Consider the following 13,837-nt stretch of genomic DNA (forward strand, 5'->3'; position numbering starts at 1 on the left):
TAATACTATGGAGTAGTTTGTGCAGAGTTGTCTTCGCACTCCTGCCAGTCGTGGCTGTGTCCTGCTAATGGACTCCCTCATTTTTTCTATATTTCAGCTGTTGAATGTTTTACACGTACAGTCTGTGGAAGCAAATTCAGTGTTTGGGGGAATAAAAATAAAGAATAAAAGTTGATCCCTGCTAAAGCAAGCTGACTACTACCTTATTAATATCAGTTTGTTTATGAGGTTTGTTTCCAAGTGTAGAAAACTGAATCACACCAGAAGGTTTCAGAATCCCTAATTTCTACAAAGGGAATAAAAAACACGAATCCTAAACAGTGTATATTCAACAAAATAGCTTCAACACTCTGAGATATTATCCATAATTTCAGCTAAGTGGGTATGTGTGGTATATACAATTATGGCTTAAAGCCACGAGTAAACAAGGGAGAAATCCTCAAGAGTCCAGGTTTATATTTATGACTCGGAGAAATCAGCAAAAACATGGAATTCTTTCACCACCGACAAAATTAGAACAAAAGCAACCAATCTGCATTCGTAAAAAGTCCCATTTATTTCAAAGTCATTTCATCAACAAATATAATAAATCTGCATTCTGGTATTTTTTGGAGGGTGGCGGTGGGGTGGGGGCGGGTTGCCACACCAGGAACACATGAATAAAACATTTATTAAAATAACTGATCAGCGCCCCGTTTCGGATGCAGCAAGTCGAAGCCTTCCCCCACTCGCCGAGGCTGGAGAGTAAACAAGAAACAAGCCGGTGTACGGTACAAGCGAGTGAGAGTTAGTCAGGCCAGTCCCTGCTTTACATGATTACTGTGTAGAGTGAAATCCACTAGAATCCAATGTGGCTTTAAGATAATCCCATCAGAACTGCAACAGTGCAACGCTACTACAGAACACCCAAGCCTGTTAGCACTGATGAGAGCCTATAGTGAAAGAGAGGGAGGGGAATATGACAGAAGAGTGGAACAATCCTTGTTAAAAAAAACCAAAAAACACTTAACACACTGACGTCTACAGTGAAAAAACCAAAAGTTTAACAGCCTGCTGCCAACAAAAGCACCACATCTTTTATTGCTAGTTGACATTTTCTAGGAAAAACTAGTTGCATCGGGATAAGTCTTCATATAAAGCTCTGGAACACAAATCCATTTGAAAAATAGCTTTTTTATGAATACAAGCCTGAGTTACAAACATTAATTGTTATACATATCCATGAGATAATACTGACTTAATATGCACCTCTACTGCCTCATTTAATTAATGAGAACATGTTTTGATACTGCCAGCCTTTCTGCCTCTGTCTAATGTCATCCTGATTTATGGGAAACAAATGTTACACGGGGAAAACTTACACACTGGTGTAAGCCGATTTTAGGCCTATATACTTGCCATCCTTTTTAATTAGGTCCTATCGGTCGGCTACAATGCCTGGGCTCAAAAGCAGGTGTCAATAAGGAGCAAACTTCTGCCGCTCTGACTTTTTGACGCCGGAGGTTGGCATTTTTGCGGTGTAAGGGGATAAACCCTGCGTTAGGCTGGAAGCGGCTGCTGGGTGGACGGCCAGCACGGGGAGCGTTTTCATGCCAAGCAGGCTGGAAACGGGGACGGCGTAGTGTGGGTTTTGGATGGCTGGTAAGGTGGAGGGAGAGTGGACGTTAATTGTGGTGGGGGCTGGGGTGGTGGCCGCCAGGACGGCCATAGAGGTTGCAGAAGTGGAGGCAGTGGAAGCAGACTGTGAGAAGCTCATGTTCAGGTCAACTGGGGTCGCAGAGGAAGCGGCCTGCATTGTGTATTTAGCCATCTCTAAGCTGCAGGCCGTGACGATTGGAGGGGCAGTTGGAGACGGTGAAGGGTTAAGAGGAGAAAAATGGAGAAAGAAAAACGGGGAGAGGATGGGGGGAGAGACAAAGGATAAGGGAGGTGAGAAAGGAGAAAACAAAAGAATCAAAGAAGGAATGTGTTAAAAAGCAGAGACAATAAGGATTTTAATGCAGTCAAGAGAACGGAGCAGTGAGTTGGAACAAATCCAGCCTCACCCTGAGCACAATATCTCTGTCCCAATATAATAGCTCAGTGTTTGGCTGTCTTATCATCAGGCTGCGAGTGATGCCCCGCTGGACGTGGCTGTCCTGCGTAATGTCTTACCTGGCATTGATGAGGTACTGGGCCACACTGATGCTGGCTGGTGAACCTGTGATCGTGACTTGGCGCATGGCTGAGCCATCAGTGGCGCTGGCAATTTTGATGTGAGCTCCAGAGACCTGGCGAATCTCATTGATCTTGCTACCCTGTCTTCCAATTATGCAGCCAATAAACTGGGAGGTGGAGATCAGAAACATGCGAATAACAAAACAGGAATGCAGGAATTAGATTTCACAAAAGAACCTGGGAGCAACTGCCATGGCCGTTTTCTATAGAGGGAAACCACATTTCTCTTTATTATCGTGACAACAGAAAACATATCCACAGTCCATTATGCCCATCAGATAAAACAGATGATACATAATTTATCACCACTAAAGCACTGGCTTTTATTTTTTGCAAACTGATTGGTATTTTGGCAAATATGTTTATTTCTTGTCTCGCTGAGAGTTAAATGAGAAGGCAGGATGATATATTAGAAACAGAAGGAGCGTCTATCTTGGCTCTGTCTGCAGTAGAAGTAGTAGTGTTGATGGTAAACAAGAAATTATTTTTAAAAAATGATATGATAACATGTTAATATACATATGGTAAATAATTCAGCAGCACCCATTATTATCTGGGAGACAGTGCAATAGAATAAGTGGCTGTTGCACCTTATCACTGGTTCCCACCTGCTCTGTAATAGAAAAAAAGAAGACAGCCTATCTACTCTGAGTGACTTCATTGGAATCTTCTGTAAACGCAGCAATAACGTTGTGAATTATTTTGGTCACTAAGTAGTGCAGTGAAACTCTGACACCTTAATATTCCTACAGTGTGAAGTCAGCAAAATCCGCCTCTAAAGCTCAGTAATTACCTCCGCCGAGAAGGTTATGTTTTTGGTAGCGTTTGCGTGCGCGTGTCATTCTTTCTGTATACACATTAGCTCAAAAAAGGTTTGAATGAATTCTGATAAAACTTTGCAGGGGTGCAGAGCGAGGTCATGTTAACAATCCATTAAAATCTGGCTTACACCTACCAAGGTCTTCAAGGTTAACTTAATGATTTATTGGTCAAAAATTGAAAAAAAAAAAAAAAAAGGCTTTTGACTTAAAAACTGGGATTCTTACAAGTATGGTGTGTAAAAAAAAATTATGATTTTGACCTCTGACCTCTTCTTCAAGGTTAAAAGATTGATCTGAAGGTCAAAGTGATAACCGACCTCTGACCTCACTTTTACATTTTAGATCTGCCTATTGACCCCAAAATGTGTTATTTTTACTGCGCTACTAACTTCTTGCACAAAATACAGTAGAAGTCCATTAAAAGTAAGAGAATGAGATGCCTTGACGGAGGTTTGTGCTCTCAGGGTGGTTCTTGTTAATTATGTTGCTTGTTTGGACAGCGTAGTGCTACGTTTGTTAGCACCCTTGCTTCATGGTCAAAAGGTCCTGAGTTCAAATCAGGGCTGGGCCTCTCTGTTTGGAGTTTTTACGTTCTCCCTGCACTTGTGTGGGTTCTCTTGGGGTACTCCTGCTTCCTCCCATAGTCTAAAAACACGTGTGGGTTTTATTAATTGAAGATTCTAAGCTGGCTGTACGAGTGAATGGTTGTCTCTCTGTGTCAGACTGGTGACATGTCCAGGGTGTACCCTGCCTCTCGTCCTATGACAGCTGGGATAAGCTGCAGATCTCTGTGACTCTGAACTGGATACGTAAGAAACTGGATGGATGGTACAGTGACTTCCTGGAGTCTTCATTATTTTCCCTCAATACTCAAAAAAGACACTTCTTTTGCCCAAGAAATAGACACCCATTAAATATTACAACTTGTTGATTTTACAGTTTGGTTCAGTCATTATTAAACTAACAAGATACAACATTAAAATTCAGAATTGACAGACCAAAGCTGGGTATTTCTCCCCCTTTCCCTGCCTCCGTGGTAAGCTTAGCTAACAGGCTGCTGGCTTTGTTTTTATGTTTACACACCTGAGAGTCAGTCGTACTCATCCAAGTCTCAGCAAAAAAAGTGCATTTGCCAAAAAGATGTTTCCTACAACATCAAGTTCTGACATGATTCAGTACAGATGAAACCAGGACTGTCTGTGTCTGAAGCAGCACAGTTAACAGTCCTCTAACAGCGGTCCGTAGACATCTTTTCAATAAATCTGTTGTGGATTCCTTTTGCAATAATCTATGTCAGCCAAAAGCAAGGACTATTTAATTTCCGCAGCTAAGTAGGTGAAACATTTGTGTCCAAACAATTCCTCATTATAGCTGTCCTCCTAGAAAGTTTTAATGAAGCCAAATGCATGGAGATTATCAGTACAGGTTTTAGTGCCGGGAGAACACAAACAATGTAACACTTACATCATTAGGTATTGCCAGCTCTTGTGAACTTGTGGGGGCAGATGCATCCAATCCTGCAAAGTAGGACAAGGAGCGCTACCAACAGTTTGGCACTAATGGCTTCCACTTTCATAGCACGACAAGTTGCCCTACTTTGTCTAGTTTATCACTGTTACACTGCTAAATTAAGAAGCAGAAAATAGCATAGGGCAAAATAATCATTCTAAAAAGACAATACATATATACATAATACATACATGCTGCTTGACTATGACTACCACACCAATACTTGCTATGTAATCAAAATATTGTAATGTATTGTGCTGAGTTAGTTGTGACGGAATATATGAGTACGTGGGGTGGTTGAGGTCAGGGATGGTCTGGCCAAGACAGTGTTAGATTTGGAGGAGAAATGTTGCAAAAGGTGGAGGATGGGGTCAAAAACTTAGGATTTGTTTTTGTTTGGTTTTTCTTTGGAGAGGGAAACTGGGCAAATGGGGCTGAAATTTGGGTTTGATGGGAGAAATGGTGAGAAATGGTTAAATATTTACTAAACTGTAAATATTTTTGACATTTTTCACATTTCCCTGTCAGAGAAAGCTGCTGTTTTTTTTCTTCCTTTTTTAGCTTATATATCATTCTGTCTGCTTCAGTCTGTCGCATATTCTTTTCAGTGATAAATATTTCAGTGACTAACTTTCAAGGTAAAAAAAAAAGAAAGCTGGGTGGCTTAACCTTAAAAACCTACAATTGTGTTGATTGTTCTTGTTTTGTTTTTCATCTTATTTTCATGTGAAAATCGATGAAATGCAGATGCATGCACATCACCGCAAAGCCACCGTCTACTCTCAAAGAAATCCTTGATCCTCACTGAAGTGACAGCAGTGTTTTGATGGTGTGAGTCGAAGAGGAGTGATGAGAGAGGGATAGATGGACTTCCCTGGGGAGCCATGGGTACGTACCAGGGAAGGTAGGGTTGCTCTGCCCAAGGGAAGGGAGGGGGATATGCTGCATAGCCAACTGGTGAAGCTTGGTCAACTGCAGGGTAGGAAGGAAGTTAGAGCTAACCAATCAAACTGGATTATTTCAGAGGAGCTGACAACTACAAAACAGAGCCAATCTGAAGTTCACAAACATCACACATAGTGTCAGTATCAAGAGATTCATTTTCCTCAGAAAGCATGCTGACTTCTCATAGCAGTCATCTGAAAATACAGTCACATCTCAGGCTACAAAGCTACAAGTGATCATGAACTCTTCAAATCTTCATTTCCATTTCAATCAGTGCATGCTGCTACCGTGGGTTAGTGTTAGTAAAGTCAACAGATCAGGGTTACTGAAATTTGATCTTCGCAGAGTAGGGTACACAGAGGGCGTATCGGTGGCTTGGAAGGAGTGGGCAGGAGTAGGTCATTAGGACTGATGTCAGTCACTCAAATGAACATACTTACATCTTGATGTGCAAAAGCATACTGCCCTGGAATTGCAAAGGCCTGGAAGGAAGAACAGATGAGATACGGTTATGTAAGCGGGTGGTGCAGACATGTTATAACGTGTTACTTGAAAAATGAATTTGTCACAGAGCATCAAGAGCAAAGTCAGTGCAGTGAAAATCCATTCCTTTCCCCTTTTCCATGGCTCTAATGTTTATAGATCTGACGGAATTTCATCTAAATGTCATCTGCTGTTTTTTACCCCCCCTTCTCCGACCATTAGCTGCAAATCCAATAACATAAACAGATGTCTGATAGGTCAAAGCAGACTCTGCCAAATTCAGGACAGCGCCTGGGCAGCTCGTGGAAAACATCAGCCTTAGACACAATATGTAAATTATTCATGTAAAAGCAAGTTAATCCTAAATGTTTGGCTAAATGCATGTAAATATGATCAGCTAATGGTTGTATAATTACACCGTTTTGCCCCTTTAGTAGCAGAAACACCCCCTGATGATCAGTGAAATTTTGAAACCACACAAAATAATAAGTCCACTCAACTGCTGCTTGTCTTTAAATCAGCTAAATTCAGAGCTAAACAACTCCCCTATGGCTACTTACTTGTGCAGAGTGCTGTGGTGCTAATACTGCATGGGTTCCAGCAGGTATGACCTTGGGACGGTAGGGAATAGTTGCGCCTTTTGGTGGAGACTGGAGACACAGTCGTGCAAACCAAAAAGGGAGAAAAATTTATACACTGGCGCAGCTGAGAAAAAGAACTCTCGCTGGCATTGATGCGTTTTATATCCTCCTTTATAGCACTGCCTGAATCTTTTTATACCCCATTCATCTGCTGAGAAAGTAACATAAAAGATCGGACCAAAAAAAACTGCGATACAACTGGGAGCACAGCTGAAAATGGGGAATTGGCAAGTTTTTGATCAAAATAGAAAGAGGTCAAGTGGATACTAAACCCAAAATCCAAACTCAGAGCTCCTCAGAATACATTAAGAGCATGTGCTGCGATGGGCAGTGTGAGAAAAGTTTAAAACGGGGGTCTAAAAACGTGAAGGAGCTTTGACAGTACAGTGTGATTCAAAACGCTGACATTTTAACAATATGGAAAAAGTAGTGCATCCATATCCAGTTTATATGTTTGTTATATAATACACGTCTGGGTACATCAGACAGACAAGGTTAAGAACTATCAATATAAATGATCTGGGCTTTAGCTTTGAAGACATCCTGAATTTACTACCTTCCTCTGCTCTCTAAATAAATGTGACATACTTGACTTCTAAATAGAGCCGCTGAACGTGAAGATCATCTGCTGGCTGACAGCGCTTACCTCCAGCATCACAGAGCAGATGTGTCTTACACACTGAGTGATGGCCTGTGGAGTGCCGGAGATTGTGACAGCCCTCTCTGTGGAGTCCGGCAGCATGTCTCCTGCCACCTGAACCTGAGCGCCTGTGGTCTTAACATCACCAGACAACAGAAAATACAAAGGCTATTTATTGCTGAAAAGAGCACGCCATCACCCAGATTGAAATGCCGTTTCGAGCACCCCACAAATTATCCTGAACACATTTTGACATGCAGGGAGCAGCTGCAAGCCAAATAGCAATGTGCGCTCCAATATTTGAAGAGGCGCACACAAATATTGTCCATTCAGAATGAGTATTCAGGCCCTGCTCATCCTCACAGGCATAATCAATGGGATTTTCACCCACCCCCCTCCCCGCCACCCCTCCAGAAAACATACACATAGCTTCACGTAGTTTAAGGCAGAGAAAAACAAGAAGATTTTGACTTGAGTGTTTGATACTCAGGGTGTCAGAGCGCCAGGGAGACTGTTTTCTGTGCTTGTTTGGGTGCAAGAAAACAACTTCCTGCTGCAAAATGAAAAAAAAGAAAGAAAACGACTCATACCTCTCGGATTTCTTTGATCTTTGAGCCTCCTTTGCCAATCAGTGAGCCACACTGGCTCCCCGGGAAAACCAGGCGGAGTGTCACAGGTGGCTTGCTTGTCACGTTGCTGTTTGTCATTGCTGCGGTAATATCCTGAGGGAGATTTCCAAAATATGTTGTTTTTCAGTGTCGACTGTACGGAACATCAGCGTTATTTGACAAGTCTTTTTGTGTGTGTGTGCGTGTTGTGATGCAAGACTGGAGAAAAGGTGCAGCCAGCGTCTTTCATGCTTTTGGGCGTACCTCTTCAAACTTTTGCGCAATCATGGAAAAGGCTCTAAAGATGCCCTCTGTAGGTCCTGTGATGGTGACTATCCTCTCAGGGGACGAGCCCTCTGATATGTTGATGCGAGCGCCACTCTGGAAGCAAAGCCCCGCAGTTATTCCAGCTGTGATTTGATTCGATCTGCCCAACAACGTGAAATTATACGCCCTTTCACATTACAGATGTCAAAGCAAACACTCACCTCCTCCCTCATTTTCTTGACTGTTTCTCCTTTCTGAAATCAGGCAGGAAAACAAGTCAGTTCGATTGGATTTATAAGAGGAATATAACAAGACAAACAGAAATAAAACAGCCAAAAATCAATAAATGGTGATGGATTGTAAAATAAATCTACCTTCCCAATTATGCTGCCAACTTCCTGCGGATGAAAAGATAACAGCGTGTTAGAAAGTAGCGGGACACAAGATGTTCTCTCAACAGTTTTTCAGCAGGATGTAAACATTTTAAAAGCTATTACGAGACCGTTAGGCTATTACAACAAAAACGCACTGAATGATTTGAACTATTTACAAATGTCCATTACCTTTCCGTGCATCAGCAGCCTCAGCGTCAGTGTAACGTTCAAACTCCCATCTGAAGCCATTTCTTCCTTGTCAGACATTCTCGTTTTCCCAGATGTAAAGTAAAACACTCTGCAAGGATTGAGAAATTATCAGTATTTCAGGTAGTTCAGGAAATATCATGTAAACTCAATGCATGCAGACTGAAGTGAACATTACCGCTGTAACATTTGACTATTTATGTACAGGGTTTCATTCAGGCCTCCATCGGGTACTGCTGCTTTTTATCTTTTTATTCTGAATTTCCAGCGAACCTGAGATTTTTGGGTTATCCTCACTACTCGTGCTAACTACCCTGTCCTTCTGTTTACAGCTAAATTCCCAGAACGGCCTGAAATATGCATCATTTCTTTTCCTCAACAAGATTCAGTTGGAAAGACCTTTCTGGCTAACTAAATGTTAAAAGCTTTCATGAAGTGGGTGTAAGCTGCATTACCACTGTGGAATCCATCTGTGGCATAGATGAAGTAGACCTCTATCTGAAATTGTTGTGGATTATTACCTTAACTAGGATAAACGTTGAGTAAGTGGAAAATTCTCCAAAGATGGAACACTCACTTTTATGCTGCTGTACGGAGCCACGTACCCTTTTGGGGGATTTTTAAGTTAAATGATGCTCTCTGAAGAGTCATGGACCATTGTTGCTTGTCTTCTGATCATGTAGTTGTGAGCGGGGGAAGATAAGCCTATCGCTACGTGCAATCTTCACATGGGACTGTGTCTTTAGTTCCGGCTAAATACAAGTTGTGTGACTCTCTTGGAGAAGATAAGATATAAAGGAAGCTACTTGTGCTGGGGAGGCCTGAGGATCAATTGATGTGTGTGTCTGTGTGTGTGAGAAAGAGACAGAGAGAGAGACGTGTCTCTTAATATCACACCGGCACCACGCAATGTCGACTCTGCTGTGGCCGCGTATCCAATTCTTTGTATTTGTAGAACAAATAAAGAATGTCTCGATGCAGTGAAGGACGGCCAGCTTATTGCACCGTAACAGACAGAGAGACGACTTCAAGTCTATAAAGCGCCAAGGTCGCAGTGTTCATTAGATCATCATGGTTCTGCTGAGAAGTGATTTTTCTATTTACTTTTAACGCTGAGTTTGTAGCTAATAAACAAGATAATCTAAATAGAGAAAAAAAAGGTAATTTAACAAGAGATTGATGTGATTGTGGACTAACTTAGTAATCACTCACATGTGAGACATTATCTAAAACCTTTTTGCAAATGATAGATTTGCTTTAGCTGAAATCTTGGTCACGTCAGAGAAAGCAGGAATATACTGGCTATAGTGGCTTGCTGTTGGCAAGCATGCATGAAGTGCTCCCAGTTAATCCGCAGTTAAAGTCAATCCTACTCTAACGTTTTAACAGTATGCCTAATGACAACCATCTCTCATTTCTTTATATTTTGCATCCAAGGAGCCAAACTTTACTTGAGTTTGACCAATAGTTCTACAGGATTTCTAAAGGTGTTTTAAATACTGACTGCTTCTCACTCAAAAGCTAGTTTTTCACAACCAGTTGTTCTCTTATTTTCATTCATATACTCCATATTGCATGTTGTTATGTATGAGAAAATATAAAATATAATACACATATACAAAAATATATAAAAAAGACTTTGTCCAAAAAAAATTGTTTCAGTGGAAAGGGTGGCTGTGAAGAAGCCATCCTTAAGGGAAACAGGGAGAAAAGGCCGTATGCCGAATTACTCAAGACTTATACAAAAAGTCAAAAGTATCAGGTCTTATGAAGTGAGGAAGACATACATCACAGACAGAGGTACAACAGTGAATGTCTAAAGCCATCTGTAAAACATAGTGGGTGCTCTGTCATTGTTTGGGGCTATATTTTTTAGCCAGTGGTGTTGGAGATGTCGTCAAAACTGGTAGAATCATGAATCCAGAAAAGTACTGTCAGATTTCCATCCACCATGCGTCAGATAGGCAGCAATGTCATTTTTCCGCATGACATTGATCCAAAAAACACTGCCAATGCAGCAAAAGCACAATGGAACACTATCAGTCATGTATTGGTCTCCCCATAGCCTGGTCATCAACATTACTGAAGCAGTGTGGGATCACCTCGACAGAGAAAAGAACAAAAGCCAGCCAACATCTAAATAAGAGCTTTGAATGGAGGAGAAGTATTGCTGAAGACTACTTAGAAAAATTACAAGAAAGCTTGTCTAAAAGAGTTCAGGCTGTGTTGAAGAATAAAGGTGGTCAGGTTTGCTTTGTCTACTGTATTTCCATGTATTGTTTAACTAAATCACTACATCTGTTTTCCATTTTGATATAAAAATATACAGAAATGAGGGGTTAATCAGGACTTTTGTTTAGTACTGTACACCTGTTAACTTTTTAATAAAGAGTTGGATGAGACATCGGCGTAACTTTGTGCTGAACATCAGGGGGGTCGAGATCTCTGTCTAAATAAATAAATAAATCTGGGTAAATTCCAACATGATTAAACATGCAACTATTTTGCTGGTAATACCTGAAATGAGTAAAGAAAATCAACAGCCTATTTAAGCAAGATAATTCATAATTTTATTAATGGGGGGTTATATTGGTAGGGTCTGATTATTGGGGGGGGTCATAACCCCCCTAACCCCCCCTGGAAATTACGCCCCTGGGATGAGAAGATTGACAGTATTCATTTGTCTTTATGAAGTAGGGTTCTAGCCAGTCAGCTTAGTTTAGCATGAAGACACAATTCTGCATCTTTGTTTAATCAATAAAAGAATGAATCACAAAAACAACACACTATGGTTTATCTGCCTGCCTCCTTTCTTGCTTCAACCAGTTGGCAGGCAAACAGTGGAGCTCTCCAGGAGCTGTTGAACCCAGTCAAGGATTTAGTGACCTTTGGACTGAAACAGGCTAAGCTAACAGGCTGTAGCCTCATACATATGTACAGACGGATAACCCTTCAATGCCAAGTGTTTCACAAAAACTGTCATTTTTATGACCTTCCAATAGATCCCAGCTTTTATACTCACACAAACCAATAAATACAGTACTCTGTGCCGCCATTCCACACCTAGAAAAAAGAAGAACAGCGTGAATGTGTGGGTTTGATTAAGACATGCTAGCACTAACAACAAAATTCATTCAGGAGCTATCCAGTTAAAATGTTGGTAATATCAGTGTGATGACAAGCAAACAAAAACGGGGTTTTCCAGCAGCTGAGAGAAGCTTACAATATGGTATTGTTCTAGCACATTCCAGTGTTGATAATACCAGACTGGGCTAAAGGCCTTAATCCAACCAATATCTTGAATAAGTGGAGGGTGTCTTTCTGCTAACAAGAAGCGCAGCTATTCTCTCCTCTGTGCATCATTATAAAGTTCCTGTGAATACATCGAATAAAGCGAAACATCTCTGTCTAATCCTATAGGCCGGGATTTGTTTAGCTAATGCTAAGACCCTTTTGACCTATTTCTGTCACCTCTAGCATGCAGGCACCCACTCAAGACTTCCCGAACAAAACGCTGGTGCACAACAGCACCCACAGAGTATACATGATAAAACAGATAATCTACAGGAACTCAGCTCCGGGAACAGGCAGACAGAAGTGTGCTTCAGACAATAAAAAACAGGGTATTATCCCTCGGGGGAAATGGAGAACAATGTCTAAGTGGATTACTTGAAGGATTTCGTATGAAAATATATTCAAATTTGGAGGCTAAGACGAAGAATGATGGAACATTTTGAAATTGAAACAGTACTGATAAAATTACAGCATTTCAGGAGATTATCACTTGCAATTGTTCTCCAGTTTAGGAGCAATGCTCTTAAAAGACAATGTTTCAAATTACTTATCTTGCTTATCACAACAAGCCAACAGCATTCGCTTCTTAAAAATCTCGAGCAATGGCTATTTATAGCTATTTTGTGAGCCACCACATATCAGAATATAAGTGTGAGTCCTCTCAGTGTGGCATTCCTCCATCAACACAAAGCCTCCAGTATTGGAGATTCATCGCATGTCTGGTTTAATGTGTTAATTAATTCAAGCCCAAACTATCTCTTAGGGGAACGGTGCAACAAAATGCATTTACAGCACGGCACAGAGTACAGGAAAAACAAGCAGCTCAAATTATCTCAACCTAATGGGAGTCAGGAGTAGTGCATTAAAACAAAGCCTCTCATTATTCAGCTTCCATTAAAAGTCCACCAGCAACAACTTCAGCTTTCTTTCTGGCTAAACCCCAAGGTTACTGTAGTATGCAACAATGTTCCCAACAAATTCTCTTCAGTGAACAATCACCAGCTTGCATTTGTAGCCCAGTGCGAGGCCTGTAATGCATCAAGAATGAGTGGTTTAAAGTACTGACCTTATATACAAAATACTGGTTCCGTGCTCTTATTTCTGGTATTCAAAAAGAATGGCGTTTTAGTTTGTAGTCCGTGCTCAACGTATGACCCTTTGTTGTCAGTTATCCACAGAGTGGACAGATGGCTCCCTGTGCCCTCAGACCGGCTGGAGCGGAGGCTGGCTTTGCTATTAGTCCCTCAGCTTAGCCCAAGATAAGCCCCTACGCAGGGCAAGTGAACCCGCATCTCTTGCCTAATTCTCCCTGTCACAGTCACCAAAGAGGCGTTCCTCCGCATGGAGTTCCACTAGCTGAAGAGGCCTAAGGGCAGGGCAAAGAGGCTCTCCGGCTGGACAGTGTCCAGCAAAGATAGAACCAGCTACAGTTACACCACAACAAAAAGACCCGGGAAGGTCTAGCCTTTTGCAGTCATCAAAAAAGCGCGGTGAGATGGTGAAGAGAAGCTTTGTTAACCGATGTTGGTTCGTGTCTAACGACTCTGCATGACTGCTGTGTTTTTCATTAGATTTTCTGAGAGCTTCCTGCCAGCACAGGGCAGGATTTTCTCTAAAAATAAATCTCCTTGTAAGAAATCTGTGCTTTCCTACAAGAAACTTGACTAATTGAGGGCTGGAAAGGACAATGTGGCGTGTGAGGTATTTAGTGATGTTAAGCACAACGTCTTCGTGGGGGGCTTTGCCCACCCCCCACCCCCCCTTCATACGGCCTCTGCCCTCCCCCACAACAAGCCCTTCTGCCCTTGTAATGAGGCCATACTGGATACAA

At 41.6% G+C, this 13,837-nt stretch overlaps 1 protein-coding gene across 3 annotated transcripts; it reads right to left on the minus strand.

Annotated features, from left to right (window-relative positions):
- Nucleotides 1-533: 533 nt before the first annotated feature.
- On the minus strand, nt 534-13,686 carry zgc:110045 (uncharacterized protein LOC664755 homolog). 3 transcript variants are annotated; one of them, XM_031737922.2, is made up of 14 exons: nt 13,073-13,686; nt 11,735-11,775; nt 8,695-8,803; nt 8,506-8,529; nt 8,353-8,385; nt 8,129-8,245; nt 7,847-7,978; nt 7,263-7,391; nt 6,536-6,625; nt 5,933-5,974; nt 5,444-5,519; nt 4,503-4,555; nt 2,155-2,324; nt 534-932 (listed from the first exon to the last, which is right to left on the minus strand). In XM_031737922.2, exons 3-14 carry the CDS (start codon nt 8,770-8,772, stop codon nt 896-898), a joined length of 981 nt encoding a protein of 326 aa, XP_031593782.1. In that variant the 5' UTR covers nt 8,773-8,803; nt 11,735-11,775; nt 13,073-13,686; the 3' UTR covers nt 534-895. The 3 variants fall into 3 exon arrangements, with proteins under 3 accessions (XP_031593782.1, XP_039478120.1, XP_031593781.1); XM_039622186.1 differs by having other exon boundaries at nt 534-1,817; XM_031737921.2 differs by lacking the exon at nt 11,735-11,775 and having other exon boundaries at nt 534-1,817.
- Between the last annotated feature and the right edge of the window lie 151 nt (nt 13,687-13,837).

This window comes from Oreochromis aureus, linkage group 13 (assembly GCF_013358895.1).
Source record: "Oreochromis aureus strain Israel breed Guangdong linkage group 13, ZZ_aureus, whole genome shotgun sequence".
NCBI lineage: Eukaryota > Metazoa > Chordata > Actinopteri > Cichliformes > Cichlidae > Oreochromis > Oreochromis aureus.

Excerpts from the sequence above, each read along its gene's own strand:
- zgc:110045 (XM_031737921.2), bottom strand. The coding sequence starts at position 8,772 with ATGTCTGACAAGGAAGAAATGGCTTCAGATGGGAGTTTGAACGTTACA. Across the intron at positions 5,975-6,535 it reads CACCACAGCACTCTGCACAA|GCCTTTGCAATTCCAGGGCA; the intron begins GTAAGTAGCCAT and ends TCTTCCTTCCAG. Across the intron at positions 5,520-5,932 it reads ATGCTTTTGCACATCAAGAT|TTGACCAAGCTTCACCAGTT; the intron begins GTAAGTATGTTC and ends CCTACCCTGCAG.